Source organism: Euphorbia lathyris, chromosome 9 (genome assembly GCF_963576675.1).
Source record: "Euphorbia lathyris chromosome 9, ddEupLath1.1, whole genome shotgun sequence".
In the NCBI taxonomy this organism is placed as follows: domain Eukaryota; kingdom Viridiplantae; phylum Streptophyta; class Magnoliopsida; order Malpighiales; family Euphorbiaceae; genus Euphorbia; species Euphorbia lathyris.
In genome coordinates, this window is record NC_088918.1 from 74745282 (window position 1) to 74762572 (window position 17291).

At 34.0% G+C, this 17291-nt stretch overlaps 1 protein-coding gene across 1 annotated transcript; it reads left to right on the forward strand.

Moving 5' to 3' along the window:
• Positions 1-12275: 12275 nt before the first annotated feature.
• LOC136206762 (extensin) lies at positions 12276-16387 on the forward strand. Its single transcript, XM_065997925.1, has 3 exons — positions 12276-12411; positions 13839-14720; positions 15988-16387. Exons 1-3 carry the CDS (start codon positions 12351-12353, stop codon positions 16017-16019), a joined length of 975 nt encoding a protein of 324 aa, XP_065853997.1. The 5' UTR covers positions 12276-12350; the 3' UTR covers positions 16020-16387.
• The last annotated feature ends 904 nt before the right edge of the window (positions 16388-17291 follow it).

A 17291-nucleotide genomic window follows, 5' to 3' on the forward strand; every position in this document is an offset into this window, starting at 1 on the left:
TTTGATGATACTAAGTGTCAAATACTCGAGGGAAATACAAACGAATTGATATTAATTGCTCCTCGTGTAGAAAATGTATACATGCTGAGTCTGGAAAAACAGTTTTCTAAAAATATATGCTTGGTGTCTAAAGAGGATAACTCCTGGCTATTGCATAGAAGACTTGGTCATGTCTGTTGAAACACCTTTCCACAAGATTTTGATTTGACAAAATCATCCATGATTAAGAGGCAATTAAATGTAAATGCTTTGATTTAATAGTACTAATGTGTTTATTCAATATTGAGTGCAAATATATATATAAAGTTAAACAGGACAAAAGTCAGCATAAGCCAAGCTGAGTGGAATGGAACTCAGCATGAAAGAATAGAAGCTGAGTGGAGTAGAACTCAGTCTCAGAAGTCTTTTTCAAAGTTGCTAGAACGAAGCTGACTAAATTAGAAGACTCCTTCAGAATTGAATAAACAGAACGGAGCTGACTAAGAAGGAACTCAGTATGGAAGTTGAACATTCGAAGATAACGAGTGAAGCTGAGTGACAGTCAGGACAGCATGAAGGATCCGTTCACTAAAGGACAAAGTCTGCCAATCTTCTGCACCAATAATTGAATCCTCGAAAATACACAGAAGACTAATTCCAAGAAACATGGGTCAATGGATTATTGGTAAAAGACAACTGCACAAAAAGACAAGTCTGACGCAAGAAGACAAAGCCTGACGCCTGAAGAAAACAGAGGAAGGGAATGGCCTGTACAGTCTGAAGCTGACCAGAAGATGTTCCCTAAAAGAGCCGTTTTGGTGTTAACGGCTAAAACAATTCAAATGATCCATCTGCAGATTTCCATCTATAAAAGGACAATAAAGAACCTTGGATCATTGCCGAATCACAAAAAGAAAAATCCAAGAGAGAAATCTTCAAAGCACTCAAATACAAAGATCTTACACCAAATCTTCCATTCTCTGTGTAAATGCTAGAGTGATTCTGTGTAATCTTCTAAAGTGTTCTTTACTGAAAAGAGAACAAGTGTTTTATCAATTGTTATATTGAGAGTGTATGCTGAGTGCTTGGTTGTAAGCTTTCAGTGGTAGAAAAATCTAAGTGCTGGGTTGTAGTACTTAGTAGGAGCTGAGTAGACGAATAGAGGACATACTCTTGCATACTCACTGCCTTGTAAAGGGTTTGTGCTCTACCTTGAAAGAGCTCAGTATTGGATTGAAAATCCCAGGAGGAACTAGGGACTGGACGTAGGCAGAGAGGCCGAACCAGGATAAGTCATGATGAGTAACCTCTAAACTCCTTCTCTCAATATATATATATATATATATATATATATATATATATATATGTGTGTGTGTGTGTGTGTGTGTGTGTGTGTGTGTGCATGTGTTGCTTGTGATATTTACTCAGCTTATAAATTGTTAAAACTGAAACTAAGTAAATCTGAGTGCTGAGTTGGAAGCTGACCTCCCAAGCGTCAATTCCCAACTCTCAAGTCAAGCAGTCTTAGTCAGCCTAGTACTAAAACTGTCTGACTAATCAATCGGCCGTGCTGACCAACATACTGAGTTAACAAACTCTTAAAATAACATTAAGTCAGCATAATTAAAAGCGAAAAAGTTACATTAGTTCCTATCCCTCCTTTGGAACTAATTACTAGGGACCAACAAGTGGTATCAGAGCCTAAGCTCACTACTCAAAGATCTAACAATCTTGAGCTGATCCCGAAAAATGGGTGAGAATAGCACTCGTTTCCTTCCAGGAAACCAAACAACACAGATACTCCCTGAGGGATTATCAATCACTAGACCTCCCCTATTCTTTAGGTCAAATTATACATTCTGGAAGAATAGGATGAAGAACTTTATACAAGCCACAAACATGAGTGCATGGCTTGCAATTGTTCAAGGTCCACATGTGCCATACATAACTGTTAACAATGAGAAAATTGTTAAAAGTGAAGCTGAGTGGACAGAGGATGACCTCAGAAAATTACAAAATAATGCTTCGGCTATCAATATGCTTCACTGTGCTCTAGATGCTGCAGAATACAATAAGATTTCAGGTTGTGAGTCAGCACAGGAGATCTGGAAAAAGCTGGAAGTGACATATGAAGGCACCAGCAAGGTCAAGGAATCCAAAGTGAACCAACACATGCGATTGTATGAGCTGTTCGAGATGACTGACCAATGATAATCTGTCGAAACTTTCACAAGGTATTCTGCAGGCCATGCGCATCGACAATGCTCAACGCATCTTCTATGACTCTCCCCTACTAAAGATGTATCACCAATCCTTTGCTCAGGTTACCAGCTCTCTTACTTGGCTTAGTAAGTCCCATGAGTGCATTATCAGCCTGATCACTGGGTCAATACCAGTTCCTCAACACGTTCGAGATGATTGTGTTCCGGTGATTGATGGCTTGAGTGAAAGAACGAAGTGATTACAGTGCTACTCAAATGTTCTATCCTCTGCTGCGAGAAATAACACCTTTATCTATACCCCCGATGCTGGCAAAACGGGGGAGAAAACTCAAGATGGAACTCAACAAAGGGCAGGCACATCAGGGAGCAAAGAGAAAGGAAAGGGTAAGGCTGTGCATGAAGCACAAGTGAATCTAAAGAAGAGAGACTAGTGAAACTTAAGATTTTCTATTCTGTAGGCACAAACATTTTGTATGTCTCATTATCTATCCAATGAACTTTGTCTTTCATTCTGTCCAAATACCATGTTTATCAATGCACATTAACATAAGCAAATTGAACAAACAAATACTCAGTATACATAATAATGAATAAATCAAACTGAGTATTCAAGCATTTCTGAAAGCGGACCTAGACTCAAAATAAATTAGAACTGAATCTAGTCAGTACACACATTCTTAGTTTGTCTCAAATAAATCTTGGAAGGTTTAGAGGTAAATTAACAGATGCAACCCTTACGGGGGAGCAATTTCAGAAATATGAAAAATAAATCAATCATGGGGAATTTCAAAACTGAGTTCCATAATTATGCATTTTGCCAACATCAAAATGGGGGAGTTTGTTGAAACACCTTTCCACAAGATTTTGATTTGACAAAATCATCCATGATTAAGAGACAATTAAATTTAAGTGCTTTATTTTAATTGTACTAATCCGTTTGTTCAATGTTGAGTATAAATATAAATAAAGATAAATATAAAAAGCAAGACAGGACGAAGTCAGCATGAGAGGAACAAAACAAGCTAAGTAGAATGAAGGTCAGCATAGTATCAAGCTGAGTGGAATCAAACTTAGCATCAAAAGACTAAGACATAAAAGCCCAACAAAGAGAAGCGAAATAAAGCTCAGCATAAGAAGCCGCAATAACAATTGTCTTACGAAGCTGAGCTGACTAAAAATATACTCAGCTTGGAAATTGCCGAAGATAAAGACTTACGCAGTAGAAGCTGAGTGATTCCTCAAGATAGCATGAAAGAGTCGTTCGCTACAAGACAAAGATTGCCAACCCTCTGCACCAATAATTGAAACCTTGAAATTACACAAAAGACACATTCCGAGATGTATGGGTCAATGGATTATTGGTAAAAGACAACTGGCACAAAAAGACGAGTCTGACGCAAGAAGACAAGCCTGACGTCTGAAGGAAAACAGAGGAAGGGAATGGCTGGAACAGTCTGAAGCTGACCAGAAGCTGTCCCCTAAAAGAGCCATTTTAACATCAACGGCTAAATCATTTCAAAATGATCCAACACAGATTTTCCCCTATATAAGGACAATCAAAATCCTTGGATCAATTGCCGATTGAAAAAAAAAACAAAAGTACAAGAGAGAAAAGATAGAAAAGAAAGCACTTAGATACAAAAAGAGATCTTACACCCATCTTCCATTCTTTGTGTAAATGCTAGAGTGATTACCTGTAATCTTCTAAAGTGTTCTTTATTTGAAAAGGAACAAGTGATTATCAATTGTAACATTGAGAGCGTTGTGCTGAGTGTTTGGTTGTAAACATTCAGTGGTAGAGAAATCTAGGTGCTGGGTTGTAGCACTTAGTAGGAGTTGAGTAGACGAATAGAGGAAGATACTCTTACATATTCAACTGCCTTGTAATCGGTTTGTGCTCTACTGTTAAAGAGCTCAGTATTGGATTCAAAAAGCCCGGAGGACTCTGGGGACTGGACGTAGGCAGAGAGGCCGAACCAGGATAAGTGATACTCAGTAATCTCTAAACTCTCTCTCAAAATATATATATACATTGCATGTGTTGTTTGACATATTTACTCAGCATATAAATTGCCTAAACTGGCCCTGAGTAAATTAAGGTGCTGAGTTAGAAGTTGACCCCTTAAAGCGTCAATTCCTAATTCACAAGCTTGATAGCCTTAGTCAACATCTGACTAAAGCTGTTTGGCACTAAGCTCGCCCAAGCTGACCAAAAGCTGAGTTGACCAATTCATCTAAAACATACAAGTCAGCATAAATAATTAACGAAAAAGGTATATTAGTTCCTAACCCCCCCTAGAACTAATTACACGAGACCAACAATATCCTTTTGCAACAAGTCGGGCCTTGAACTTTTCAATTTCACCGCGTTCATTCAGCTTGGTCTTATAAACCCATTCGACTCCTATTTTCTTTGCTCCTGCTGGAAGATTAGTGAGTTCCCAAGTTCCATTTTTCTCAACGGACTTCATTTCAGTTTCCATAGCTTGCTTCCATTCATCATGTTTTACAGCTTCCTCAAAGCTTACAGGATCTGTATTCACAAGAAAAACATGGTTAGAAAAATTTATGATCTCTTCTTCTTCTTCTGACAATCCTTCACCACTTTCATAGTCATTCAACCAGCTTGGTGCCCTTCTTGTTCATGCTACCACAACTGTTGATCCTTCATTATTGTTTTCTGCAATTGCTTCTACTTCTTCTTCTTCTTGACCATTTTCAGCTTTTGCATCCTCATAATCACTTTCACTTTGAAATTCCTCTTCTTCACTTCCTTCCCATTCTAAAACAGCAGCTATCTCTGGCTCATTCTTTTTATCCCAGTCCCACTTTTTCTTTTCTTCAAAGACAACGTCTCTGCTGGTTGTTATTTTCTTGGTTATAGGATCATAAATCCTATAACCTTTTGATTGACCACTGATTCCCAAGAACACTCCACTCTTACTTTTATCTTCCAACTTTATTCTCAAAGCATTCGGTACATGTCTGTGGCACACACACCCAAAAACTTTGATATGTCCTACAGATGGCTTCATTCCACTCCAAGCCTCTTCTGGTGTTGTGTTTTTTAAAGAAATTGTAGGACATCGATTGAGCACATAAACTGCCCATTTAACTGCTTCAGGCCAAAACGTCTTTGGAACCCCTTTTTCAGAAAGCATGCTTCTCACTAAATTCATCAGTGTGTGATTCTTCCTCTCGGCAACACCGTTTTGTTATGGGGTGTATGCCATTGTCAGCTGCCTTTTGATTCCATTTTCTCTGCAGAAGTTGTTAAATTCGTTGGAAGTAAATTCTCCCCCTCGATCTGTTCGAAGTCCTTTGATAACTAGACCAGTTTCTTTCTCAACAAAAATCTTTATCAATAAGAAAATAAGACCAAGCTTTCCGACTATAATCATCAATTAAGCACAACACGTATTTCTTGCCATTATTTGACATATGAGATATTAGACCACATAAGTCAGCATGAATGAGTTCTAACCTTTGAGTTGCTCTCCACAGGCTTTTCTTTGGAATAGGTTCATGATGTTGTTTACCTTTCAAGCAATCAACGCATACTTCTTTTGAAATTGTCAATTAAGGAAGGCCATGTACCAGATTGTTCCGCTGCAAGGCTTGAAGAGTTGTGTTGCTAATGTGACCAAGTCGACAATGCGAGAGTTGAGATAAATCTTGTATTTCAGTGTTGAAGCAGATTTCTTCCCTTGTTTGATCCGAGAATGGTAGCCTTTTAGTTACTAAGATGAACATTCGATTTGCAGTTATCTCGGTTTGAATGATCAGACCCTTCGTAGGATGATATATTCTGCACCTTCCGGACCCTATAAGAATGTTGAGACCTTTCTCTTGAAGTTGCCCTAAACTCAGAAGATTATTTCTAAGCTCTGGTATAAAATATACATCTTTGACAATACAAGTAAGACTATCTACCTCCATTCTGATACTCCCTTTTCCAAACACCTGCACCTGTGTGTTGTTTCCAAGTTTAACTGAAGTTCTAAAGTTTTCATTCAATTCAGAAAACATAGTCTTATTGCTGCACATATGGTTGCTGCAACCTGAATCCAAGAACCAAATATCTTCTTTTGGCTCACCAATTTCACCAACATAGGCCATCAGCAACATCTCATTCCTCCCCATCTAGCTCCGCATAATTGACTCGTTTCTCCAAAGTGGGATATTCATATGCAAAGTGACCAAGTTGATGACAACGATAACATTCTAATGTAGCTTTGTTTAGAGGTGATCTTCCTCTTCCTCGACCTCTGCCTCTGAAGCTTCTTCCTGCACCTCTACCCCCTTCCACTTTCAACCTTCAGAACGTGTTTTTCACCAGAAAACTTCTTCTGAAATTTCTGTTCATGAACCAAAAGAGAACTCCACAACTGATTCAGCGAAAGACTACTGATACCTTTTGACTCTTCAATAGAACATACAACAAAGTTCCAACTTTCAGGTAATGTACGCAATATCTTCTCCACAATCCTGGCATCCTCCATAATTTCTCCTAGATTACTCATGTTATTGCATACCGTCACCACTCTAGAGAAATAATCAGAGATGGACTCACCATTTTTCATCTCAGGGATCTCAAATTCTCTTCGAAGAGCCTGCAGCTGTGCATTGCGTACCCTCGCATCTCCTTGGAATCTCGTCTTCATAGAATCCCACAGCTGTTTGGATGTGGCTTTCTCAGTGATAGTCTTCAAGGTTGTCTTGTCAATGGCTTGGAAAAGGTAATTCTTTACATTTAAATCTTTAAGCTTCAGATCTGCTAGTTCAGCTCTCTGAGGCCCATTCAGAATCTCGCCTCTCCCTGGTCCGGTGTAGCCTGTCTCCACCAGATTCCACCACTCCTTTGAACGTAACAAATTTTCCATAAGCATGGACCAGTGCTCATAATCCCCATCAAATTTGGGAATTGTTAACATGCTATGTCCCTCTCCTTCCATTGACAACCTCTCGTGTTTCACTCTGCTCTCACAGGTGTTTCACTCTCACACAATCAGATGTTTGCTCTGATACCAAATGTAAAATCAAGTCAGAGATAAACAAATAAATATGGACTGTAATTCTCTGTATTTTATTGAGCTTCAACTGATGGCTATAAATAGCCTTTACAGAACAGAAAAGAGAAGAAATAGCAAGCCACGTAAATAGCTAACAACAAAATAACTCAATCTGCAGTTCCCTTAAGAATAGGACAACTCAGACTAAGTAAACCTTATTAAACTGAAACTCCTAAAAAACAGGATACTAAACTTATTAGTAGGGAGCCAATTTTTACATAATAGAAATTGGAAATCAAGCAAATGTGGAATTTATCATTTTATTTGTTTTTTGGTAACAAATTCACAACAATTCTTTGCATTAAACTACCTCCAAATTAAAGTGACAACAAATACATAATTTATCGATCTATTATAGATATGTAATAAATCGATAATATTCACCGAATGAATTTGATCAGTCACTGTTAAATATAGATTTATTAGACCAATTAAAGTTAAATTGAGTGGTTAAGGGTTTCAAGTCATTTTAGCTAGATCTTGAGTTGAAGTCCAAGCATATACAGAAAGTTTTAATTGGGAGAGAATTCATCTAAAGGGTGTCTGATGAGCCTTGAACCAAAAACTAGACTTATTAAAATTCTAGAAAGAGAAATTAATGAATCCTATAGTGGAATTCTGACAAGTCTATATCTAATTTTGATTAACCAAACTCAAATATTGTTAAAATAACAATTTTGATTTGTTAGTTTTTGTCAACTTTAGGTTTAAATATATAATAGATAAATAGAGTTTTGAATAACTTGAAATATGTCAACATATTCTATGTCATGCGATCTTTTTAACGGTATATCGTAAGCTCAAAACAGACAAATAATTAATGAGAAATTTATACTCAAAATAAACCACTTGAAATGGTTTTGAATAGGATAAAAAAAAATTAAGATTCCTCATCCCACGTATATAAGAAATGAGAATTTCCACTAGTTTATAAGTAAAGAGTTTTTACAAGCATTTAACCAATTACTAGAGATAATACTCTCTCATGCGCACGGGGTGTAGTCGAAGCACCATCGTATTAGAGGTGCACCCATATGACGTGGGCGACGCGAATGGTTCACCGAAATAGAGGTCCTTGGGATGGCTTACTTCTACTTCAGCAACAGTTACCTTTGTTGCTAAACATTTGTCTTTATTCATGAATAATCGTGTTCGTTCGAGTTCTATATATACAAATTTCTCTGAAATTTTATATTGTTTAATTTTTTTTTCCAAAGAGCACATACTTAGAAAAGATTGTTGTTTTTTATTATTCTTACTGACGAGGTGGACAATGGAATTTTTTTTTCATGCCAGATATCTAACATCTGGACCGATATCATATAGATATCGTCTGTTTTGGCCTAAATCCAACACATTGGGCCTCACGGTTTTAAATCGCTTCTGAATGTATTGGATTCTCATCTTACTAATAAGCCCCAGTCATTATTTCTCTATTTTCGATGTGGGATTCAGTTCATTCATGCATCCATCTTCCCTTAGGGTCGCTCCTTGCTCAAACCTTCTACCTCAGTGCCACCCATTCCGGACCAGGTCGTTACAAGATAAGCATTTTTGTGTCTCTTGTACTGAGTAGTTGCTCCTTCTTCGAGTTCAGCCACGAACGTCTCCTAAGATTCGAGGACTTCTTGATCCTCTATATTTATTATTTACTTAATTCAACTGATTGAACCAGTCACGTGATAGAAAATGAGAATTCAGTAACTTTTTTATAAAAGACTTCAAACTATGTAATTTATCCCAAAATTTTGATAGACATTTAAGTGCATGGTACTTTAACAGTAGTTTAATGGGGGTTGAAATCCAACATTTTGAAGGATTCTTCTGTGGATTGCTATTCTTCGCCCCTATTTTTCTTACCGTCGCCTCCTGTTTGACATTTTTGCCCTTTTCATTTTTCATTCAAAAAAATGAAATTCTCTCAACCCCGAAGAACAAAACGAAGAAAAATCATGCCTCCAAAACAATGAAAAATACTTGAACATCTAAGTTTCGTATTAACCAATAATCTGAAATATAACGAATTGAACTTGAAACGAACTTTTTTTTTCGTTGAATTTACTCTAAACAGGTAGCCCATACGGTCCGATCCATGGACCGACCGTATGAACTACCAGTTTTGCCTAGGCAAAATCGGATAGCATACCCCTTTTTGCCTAGGTAAAAAGGGGTATGCTACCCGATTTTGCCTAGGCAAAACTGGTAGGCTGCCCGTTTTCCTTTAGAAAAACGGATTTTTTTTAATTATAATAAATATTAAAAATTAATTGGACGCCTCAATACGTATTTTTTATTTCCAATTTATCTATACGTTTTTCTATCCAATCAATACATAATTTATCAATAATTGAATTTACGTTCTAAAAGATAAATAAATATAAATTAACAAATAAAAATTAATTGCACGCGTTATTACGTATTTTTTTATTTCCAATCAATAATTTATATATACGTTTTTTCTATCCAGTCAATACATAATTTACGTATAATTAAATTTACGTTCTAAAAGGTAAATAAATATAATTTACCAAATAAAAATTAATTGGACACTTTAATACCGTATTTTTTATTTCCAATCAATAATTTATCTATACGTTTTTTCTATCAAATCAATAAATAATTAATTAATTTTTAATATTTATTATAATTAAAAAAAAAATAAATCCGTTTTTCTAAAGGAAAACGGGTAGCCTACCAGTTTTGCCTAGGTAAAATCGGGTAGCCTACCCCTTTTTACCTAGGCAAAACGGGTAGCAAAATCGGGTAGCCTACCTGTTTTGCCTAGGTAAAAATGGGTATGCTACCCGATTTTGCCTAGGGAAAACTGGTAGTTCATACGGTCGGTCCATGGACCGGACCGTATAGGCTACCCGTTTAGAGTAAATTCAACGGAAAAAAAAAGTTCGTTTCAAGTTCAATTCGTTAAATTTCAGATTATTGGTTAATACGAAACTTAGATGTTCAAGTATTTTTCATTGTTTTGGAGGCATGATTTTTCTTCGTTTTGTTCTTCGGGGTTGAGAGAATTTCATTTTTTGAATGAAAAATGAAAAGGGCAAAAATGTCAAACAGGAGGCGACGGTAAGGAAAATAGGGGCGATGAATAGCAAAACCCTTCTTCTAAGACATAGTTAACTAGTTAAGAAAAGATTTGTCATGGATATGTGTGTCCATGTAAGACAGAGAGAGTCTTGTTTGAGTGGAAAGCAAGCAATTCAAAAGGACCTCAAACATATACTAACACTTGGATTTTTCCCAATTTCAAGGCAAGGCATATATGCCATCTATTTTCACCATGCATATTATTATATTAATATATCATAATTACCTAAATTTGTATTTTAATTCAATTATATTATAGTTTTTATGAACCAAACCGGTATACTTATCATTTGCAGAAATATATTTCTTAATGGATGAAAAAAAAATCATTTTCTTTTTGGATTTAAAACACAAATATTATTGAGATAATTTTTATCAAAATCTAATTTTTTTTATATTAATGTATATAGGAGTGTTTGTTTATAGCCTTTACCTTTTCGATGTCTTCTATGGTTACTTTGTTTTTGACAAAGTACCATTACTTGTTATGTTTTCACCATTGGATGATGGAGCATAAAATTAATCCAATGGTGAAAACACACAAAGTAAGACTTACTTTGTCAAAAACAAAGTAACCATAGCCTTTACATTTTCTTCATATTTACTTTTTTTTATATTAAAAATAAGAGTTTTAGATGTTTGGTTAATGAATCATTGTTTGCCTTTTACATTTGAAAAATAGTTTTTCCCAACAGTAAGTAATCTCTGTTTATTTGAAAAAACATGACAAATATCAAACTGTAAGAGTAAACATCAAACATCATGTAAACCAAACCGACCCTTAGTAACAATCCAATTTGAGATGTTTTCTCACAAATTTGGTGCCGGTTTGTTTCCATTTTTCAGAACTACTTCTTATCTTTTAATTCTAAACATAAGATAAAAAAAAAATTAGTAAAATTTCAAAACAAGTGTTTTTAATAGAAAAAAATAGCTAATATTTACTATCTATCAGTAACAACTAACAACAATCAGCAAATATAGATAAATAAACCAAACAGACTTTTAATCTACATCTATAGAGTTCACACCCTAGCTTAATGGTTTTTTTTATGGAAGATCTGTATTTTAACAAGACTTAGGCCCTGTTTGATAACTCGTTTCAGCACTAAAATTAATACATTAAGTGTTTATTTGGTTTAAGATTGTTTGATAACACGACTTAAATATTTCAGTTAAGTTACAAAATCACTTATTCTCGTAAGTTAAAAGATTTAACTTAAAATTTTATGTTGAACATTAATAACTAATATTTTTAAATCCAGTATTTATTTTTAGTATTTATCAAACAATTATATCATTTAATATGTTCAACATTTATAATATTCCGTACTTATTTTTTCAGCACTTAATTTTAAGTTTTATCAAACGTCACCTTAGTATATTAAGAGATCATAAATTTGATTGATCTCTGAATTTATAATATTAGTTCCTGAACAAATGATATAATAACTCTATAAATTCACGTTGCAGAATAAACAAATTCGAGAAGACATAATATATTGATATAAGCCAGTTTAGAAGGTGATATGTTATTATAAACAAATTCGGATAATTGAATTTAAATTAAATTTAAAGAGTTAACGAATATTTGGACTATAATATATGACTAAAAAATAAAAAAACTATCAAAATAAATAAATAAAAAACCAATTATATGTACCTTTTAGTCCTTTTTCCAGAATTTCTTCAAGATCACATTTGTAAGTAAAGTGGCAGTGTGTAGCAAAGTGAGAACTCATAAAGCATCAATCTTTATACCCAATCAACCTACCCACTTTTCCATTCACACCCTTCCCCTTTCAACTACACATTCCATCTCCACCTTGTCCTTTCCTGTCATTTTCCCCTCTCTATATATATATCTAATTTCCCCCTCTTTACTCTCATCTTTGTTTGTGTTTTTTTAGGTATCCTTACATTACACTTTCATTCAAATTTTCTTCCTTAATTTTTCTTTTTCTTGCCCAAAACTATGCATCCCACCAGATTTTTCCTCCTCCTCGTACTCGTAATTAGCATTTCCGCTTACTCAGGTACGTAATTAAGTGCCCGTTTGGTTTTCCTGTCTACAGTTTTTTTTAATTTTAAAGTGTTTGATTAGAATTGAGAAACGACTGTTTAGGGGTAATTGGGAGTTGGAAGGGGAAATGTGAGTGATTAAGTAATTAATCAAAAAGATTAATGATAGTGTGGCCAATTTATGTTGCTTAGGGTTTAAGTATGCAATCAAAACTCTTATTAAATATTTATTTCATTATATACGGAGTCATGATCATACTGTGCTATTAATGGAATCTTCCCTTTTGCTTTTTTTTTTTGGGCCATTGAATATTCAACATTATTGCTTGTATTTAATGGAAAATAATTAAGATATGAACTATTAATGATCAAAGCATTAATTAGGCAAATGATATAGATAAGGTGGAAGTAGCAATTTAGAAACCTTAAGGAATTTCATGTATTTAAACAATTAAGTATTTTATATTTTTTTCCAGCGTTTGGTAAATGCAAAACTGTTTTTTTTTTTAATTGGAAAGTTTGGAACGCTGCTTTCAAGAAAAACTACAATTTGTAATTTTTGGAAAAGTAGTTTTCACAACTTATCCAGAAAAACGGATATATTATTTTAACAAAACTGGCCCTAACTTTTAATATAACATCATATTTTTTTCCTTGATTTATAATTTTTTTATCATGTACTTATCAAATATTTATTAGCTTTTTTCACGTCACCTCACATCACTATTTCTCACAGCGTGTACTTTTAGTCAAAGCAATGTCAAACTTACCCTCGTTTTTATAGTTGGATAATAAGATCAATTTAATCTATAATAAAATTTTAAGTACCAATTTAGTATTGGGTAAATTACACAATAGCGAGAATTGATAAATTATTTACAAGTCTCTCATACCTTTAAATAAATTTATTTAAATGTTAAATCTGATGGGTTTTTTAAAACGTTATTCCCCTATAATTTACTAACTGAAAATTTGAAAAAAAAACAAAAGTAAAGTTATGATATTATAATATTTTAAGATTTAAAATCATATAATATTTAAAAACGATTTTGATAAATGTAAATAAAAATTAAAATCTGATTTTTGATATAATTTCCTCTTTAGTATTTATACTCAAATCAATCTAAAAAACACAATATTTGATTGATGTATGTTATTTTCTTATATTGACACGAGTCATTTTGGACTGATTTGGTCTCAATTGTAAGTAAAAAGGATAAAATTGATCATACTAGCCAATTTTAAAGAATAAATTGAATAAATTTGACATATGTTATCATATGATTCGTGGTAGCTTTTGACGCATCAATTTTCTTATACTCTAATATACAATGTATGTTTGGGAGAAATTATTAGAAGCACGCAAGTTTGGGCTAATTTTAATTTAATAAAAATATTAAATTAATACCAAAAATTTACTTTATTTTATTTTATTTTGCAGAAGCCAGAAAATCATTTAGGAGCCCAAAGAAAACAAGTACAATAATCCAAGAAATAAAGAAATTAAAAGTGACAAAGCATTTTGATTTAGCTTCATTACTTCTTCAAAGAGAAACTATGAATCCATCAAATAGTGACCCTTACGTTAATTCACCATTTTCTTTCCCACCTTATCAAAATGCCCCTCCACTTTGTGATTATCCCCCAAATACCCCTCAATCTCCTTCACCCTTCTCCGACTCACCGCCTTTTCCGTTTCCAACCCCACCTCCCGCCTCATCCGGCGGAGTATCAAGCCCGCCTCAACCCCCGTCTGGTGAAGTCATGACTCCGCCCGAGATCATCCCCTACCCAAACCCGCCTGAAATAGTCCCAAACCCACCCATTCTCTTTCCAAGCCCACCCGTAATCATTCCAAGCCCGCCCGAAGCAATTCCTCCTAGCCCAATCACTTATATTCCAAGCCCACCAAGTTACATCCCAAGCCCACCATATAACGAGCCAAGCCCACCAAGCTACATCCCAAGCCCACCGATTTTTGTCCCGTCACCGACAGGGTATATTCCGAGCCCAACAATTTTCCTACCGCCAATAGTGTTTCCTCCCCCGACGGTTCCACCGCCTCCGAGCACAGCCGCACCGCAAGCATTGTGGTGCGTGGCGAAGCCGTCGGTGCCGGACCCGATTATTCAAGAGGCGATGAACTATGCGTGTGGATCGGGGGCGGATTGTGACTCAATTCAGCCCAGTGGGTCATGTTTTGAGCCCAATACATTGTTTGCACATGCTTCCTTTGCTTTTAATAGCTACTGGCAGAGGACAAAAGTGGCTGGTGGAACTTGCTCTTTTGGAGGAACTGCCATGCTTGTTACTGTGGATCCAAGTAAGTTTTCATATACCACATTTATCTAGCTTTTTATTTTATTTCTTACTCTTTTTTTATGAAAGAATTTTATTTTATTTTATTTATTACTCCTAATTAAATATATTGGAAGAAAAAAAAAATTATATTTGAAAAAAAAACTTTGACACTTTTATTAGTTAAATTGAATTTCACATGTTATTGAAGGATAAAAATGTCAATAATTCGTGTCAAATGGATTATATTTAAAAATTGTATTTGAAAAGCTTATTTACAACCACAACAAAATGCATAATTTGGTTTATGTTTTGTCTTAATTATGCCTATATATATATATATATATATTTTTTATAAATTCTCCTCTTATATTTTTATCACAACAAATTTTTATCATCTTGTTTCTCATTTGGTATATATATAATTTATTCGAATACTTAAAAGGGTGGAGTCAGCCCAGGTTTCAGGGGGCTGGACTGCTGGCTCCACCTTGAATAGTATTGGTTCTACATTTTCTTAATCTTTTTGAACTATTTTTTTTTGTTCTAAATCAAATTTTTAACTTTTAGTATTAAAAAAAATTGAATTAAATTTTATCCTAAGGAAATTATAAGAAATTCATGATTTTAAAAAAAAATTGTATAATTTTTTTAAAAAAATTAGTGTTGAATTTATAAAACATTAAATATAGGCTTAACACTTTTAAATTTTTAATATTGAACACACCAAAACGACGAAATTTTAGGGTGTTAGAGGTAAAAAAAAATGCAAAAAAAAAAAAAAAACAAAAACAAAATTAAGCTAATTAAGCCAAATTGGGTCTCGTAATTAAAAACAATTACGTTTTAAATTGTAATTTTGGTAGATAATGGCCCAGTTTGGGAATAGCTGTTAGCTGATAGCTTATTACATTAGCTGATTTGACTAGCTGTTTGTGTAGACCTGTTTGGTAAAAAATAGCTGATTGATAATAGCGGTTTGTGCAAAAAGACGAATAAGGGCATTAATTTTGGTGCAGGAGAAGAGGGAGTCTATCTATTAGGGTTAAAGAAGTCCATTAATTTTAATATTGCAAAACGCTAATTGGAAAAGCTCCTTTTAAGAGCTTTTTCTAAATTAGAGTTTTTATCCTAAAAATCTCTCTCCCAAACCTCTTTCCACCAAACACTCCAATCAGCGGTTTCAGTGGTCAAACCTTTAAAGTTGGTCAAAACCGCTCTTTTTATCCCAAAACGCTCTTTACCAAACAAGGCCAATATATTTATAATTTTATTTTTATGAAAAAATACAGGTTACGATGGTTGTCATTTTGTGTACTTCTGAAGATATGATGGCAAGGTTCTCTCCGCCAGATACATGAAGAATCAACAAGTAGTTTAAGCAAAGCAAAGGATCTCTTTTTTATTTTTTTAATGAATTAATAAGTGAGATAGAATTAATTCGAAGGTATAATCAATCAACAAAATCATAAAATTTTGTAATTAAAAAAAATATACTTAGATTTTGCTTGGTGGGTCATAGATATATTAGAGCTTTAATTTTATTTAAGTTTAGTTTTAATTTTTCTTTTGTATATTGGACCTACCATTAATTCTCTCATTCTTTGTTTATTTTATATAATAACTTGTTTATAATTTGTTGGAAAATACTCCTGTTATAAGAGTAATTTTATTTTTAATGTCGTAATGATATAATTGAAGGTTTGATATTGACAAATTAAGGGTCCGTTTGTTTTACCTACTGTTTGTTCTTGCTGTTTGCATTAAAGTTTGACATTGTCATTATTTGATTCGAGCATTATGTCTTCATCTTCAGATGAAGTGGTATATAAGCTTTTTCCTTTTTCAACCTAACTAAAATGGTGTTATTTTGATTGGGCAAGACCAAAATAAATATTAAGCCCAATCAAACCCATATAATCTGAGTTAACAGTTGATTGTCATTATTTAGTTTCAAAAGGCTTTTTAAGTCCGCCGTCAAATCCCAGGGCTCAACCCTGGACAGGCGGTGGAAACAGAGGAAATTAAGTGAAGTACACCAGATACAAAGTATGGAAAGGTGTCGAGAACTTCCCCACCAGGACCTACCCCCCAACCTAGAGTAGCTAGGTGGGGAAGTAAAATTAATCCTTGTTCATACATTGGTTTCTCCGGTACAAAATGTGCGTAATCTTAGCATTCAATTTGTATTCCTGAATAATCTCATTTTTCAATTATTCAACCATTTCATTTTACCAAGTTCAATGTTAGTCAGATTAGTCAAAATTGTTTGATGTTAAAAATATTGATAGTAAAATTTTAGTTGTACTTTCCAAAGAAACGTTGATATGAAATTTGAATCTTATGCCATTAAAGTCTTCATAAAAAAACATAAAAGTTTCTGAAAACAGATCTTTCACATAATAAAAATGTGTATTCCATTATATTCATTCAACTATTATCTACGGAACTATTCCAGAGTATAATTATTAACGTATAACACTTGAATAATCCGAACGTAACACTAAAATGATTGTATACTGCACTGGACTCAATAGTATGGATAATAACTTCTGATACGATAACACGAATTATAAAGACAAACCGATTAACACGA

Excerpts from the sequence above, each read along its gene's own strand:
- LOC136206762 (XM_065997925.1), top strand. The coding sequence starts at position 12,351 with ATGCATCCCACCAGATTTTTCCTCCTCCTCGTACTCGTAATTAGCATT. Across the intron at positions 12,412-13,838 it reads TAGCATTTCCGCTTACTCAG|AAGCCAGAAAATCATTTAGG; the intron begins GTACGTAATTAA and ends TTTATTTTGCAG. Across the intron at positions 14,721-15,987 it reads GCTTGTTACTGTGGATCCAA|GTTACGATGGTTGTCATTTT; the intron begins GTAAGTTTTCAT and ends GAAAAAATACAG.